Below are 2,767 nucleotides of genomic sequence, written 5' to 3'. Positions count from 1 at the left end.
TTCCATCATCTTGTCTCTCTCTGTCTGTCTCTCTGGGTTTCTATCAACAATATTTCTCATGTGCTGTGTGTCTCTTACACTTACTATCCTACTCACCCGTTGACACTTACTTCGCTCTTGGAATTTTTTGATTTTATTTATGAAGCCAATTTGGTTTTCGCACGCATTCTTTTATATTAATAGTGTACAAGGTCGCAAAACTATACTATCATTATTATTATTATCATTATTATTATCATTGTAATCTTACCTAACATCCATAAAATAAATAAATAAAATAATAGTAAAATTTTCAATACCTTTTCACATCAGTATTATACACTAATAGGCCAGTTTCACAAATACTTTCATCAAAAAGTATGAAAATATATCAAATGTTATCTAATTTATAAAATTTTAGAAAATTATATCAAAATTGAAACATTTTCATAAACTTCATATAAATAAACAAAAATTCTTAGAATTCTAAAACTCTAATGAACTTATAAAAGCAGAAGCCATTAGAGTCAATTTTTCTTGACAAGAAAACTACTATTTCGGCACTTTTCTTTTTCGGGCTCATATTCGCCCTCTTTACACTTCCTCCATGCACAAACAGACTTGTCTTTTCCTTTAGTCGCTTCTTCGTAATTCTCTTTCGATCCATTATCAGAGCACTTTACTGTTTTTCATGCTCCTGTAGCTCCGCATCCTTGAGTTTCTGCTGTTCTCCATCTTTAGGTTTGCATTCTCCATCTGTTTCAGATTTTCCATCTTTTGCTTTCCACTCGCATTTACCTGTACTTTCGCATGTAGTTTTGTTGCTTTTGCGTTGCTCGCATTCTTGTTTCTGCGCGCTTGGCTTCGTTGAGGTCACTATCGTCTGGTTTGTGGCAGCTTTTGCTTCCACAAGTGTTTGATGGAGGTTGGCGTGCAATTCTTGGGCATCGCTTTTGATCTCATTTAGCTTTTCTGCTATTGCTTGCTGCTGGTTTGTGGCTGAAGTGGCTGCCGCTAGATCGTCCGCCAGTTCACGCAGCTGCCGTATCCATGGGATTGTGTCCAGTTTCTCCGTTGCTGTGTTTGCTATATCGTCGTAACCTACGCATACTCCCTTGCCGTCGGACGCGTCGCAGTTAGTGCTTTCAAATGCGCCAAGGTAAGCTGCTGTCGGCTGTAGCTTGAACGAAGCTTTGATTGCTGTTATCATATGCAGTATTGTCTGTGCCGTCAGTGTTGTTGCCGTCGGTTTGGGGCACGTCTTAATTAGGTTGCTGAACACCGCCGGGCCGTTGTTGCCGTTGGCTGCCCATTCCGTACCTACACTAGGGAAGTCGGTGCATGGTTTATCTCCCTGTGTTGGGGTGTTTCCTTTAGTGCAAAGACAAAGCAGAACCGCCGCGATTGATGTTGCCTTGTTGTTTGCCAGGTTTCCTCGGCACGTCGCATCTCGGCTGCTTGCCGGACCGCCTTTGAACGCTTTTTGGTTGTCGATTGTTCTATCGCTATTATTTTCATCCCCGTAGATGGCCTTTTTTAGGCGTTTGAGCGCTTCGCTTGCTGTTTTTAATTTCTTGCCGGTTTCTAACAGGGCCCACCTATCTGTCAGCCGTTTCGCTCTCCTTGTCTGCTGGGATATTTCCTGCCTGGCGCGGTCTAGTTTATTCTTTGGAAGGTTATTTAGTTGCCACTTTTCTGCCTCGTCCGCTACTTTTGTCTCCGGGTTTAGCTCCTGCGCTGCCTTTACCCAATCATTCCACAGCGTGGTGAAGTCTGCGTCGCCTTTGTGCGTGTCAGGCACTGTGTCTTGCCACTGAAGTGGTTCGGCTTGCTTTTTGAACTGCTGACGCCATGTTGCGTCCGCTAGACTGAGGTTTAGCTTGATCATCTCGCTGTATATGGATGGTTGTGTCTGTTGGGTTGCTGGCAAGTCGAAACTCGCCGCCGTCCACTGCACAATTGTGCAAAGCTTCCGAAATATCTCGATATTTGCGTAGTCGTTGATTTGCGCGTCTGCTGGTGATATCACCAATGCGACTACTACTGCTACTGCCCAAGGCTCGGTTTGAAACATTAGTCTCTAATTATTTTTTCTTTTTAGCTGATTGTGGATCCGAAAAGGAAGTTTTATGGTAGACACAGTATTTGGTTTGCGCCTGATGGTTGTGTGTCCCTGTGGCGTTTTATCCTCTGAGGTGACATTTTTTACTTGTTTTTCCATTTATTGACTTGTTTGCCTGTTTAGTGGGCGTTTAGGTCTGCTTTTTTTTTTTTGGTTATTCCACTACGTAACTTCCCGCTAATAGTTTTACACCGTTGACTTTATGCCTGTTATATTTGATGTTATAGGGTTGCGGTGCGCAGATATTCCTGTACGTAATATCTATGTGGGTGAGCCAATAAGCTCCAAATATTGACTCGAAACCACGTCTTTTGCAATTACAATATTTCTTTTATATCTACCTCAATATTTTCTATGTCGAATCTCGCCGCTTGCTTCCTAGTTTGATCTCACGGAACTATGGGATATGTTTTCTAGTCACAATTGGTCTGATTACAATTTTGGTAACGAGTTTGGTTGCTTCTTTCATCCATATATGACTGAAGTGCGATTGCTTGCCAGTCCAATGCATTGATGTTCTCCTTTTTACTAGGAGTTGATAGAGCATAGAAAGGACTAGCCTTGTAGGCAATTGCACTGTAAAGGTTGCTTGCTGTTTTTTTGCGTGTGGGTTTATATTTCTTAGTTTCTGATTGTCAGGCTTCTGCTGAAATCCTTTTGATTTGG

At 41.9% G+C, this 2,767-nt stretch overlaps 1 pseudogene across 1 annotated transcript; it reads right to left on the bottom strand.

Annotated features, from left to right (window-relative positions):
• Positions 1–512: 512 nt before the first annotated feature.
• TEOVI_000639200:pseudogene lies at positions 513–1,999 on the bottom strand (annotated as a pseudogene). Its single transcript is given in 2 exon segments — positions 513–695; positions 698–1,999. Coding segments are annotated over 2 exon segments (1,485 nt in total).
• Between the last annotated feature and the right edge of the window lie 768 nt (positions 2,000–2,767).

This window comes from Trypanosoma equiperdum (genome assembly GCF_001457755.1).
Source record: "Trypanosoma equiperdum strain OVI genome assembly, contig: ctg_1162, whole genome shotgun sequence".
Lineage (NCBI taxonomy): Eukaryota > Euglenozoa > Kinetoplastea > Trypanosomatida > Trypanosomatidae > Trypanosoma > Trypanosoma equiperdum.
This window is presented reverse-complemented; position numbering and strand designations above follow the sequence as displayed.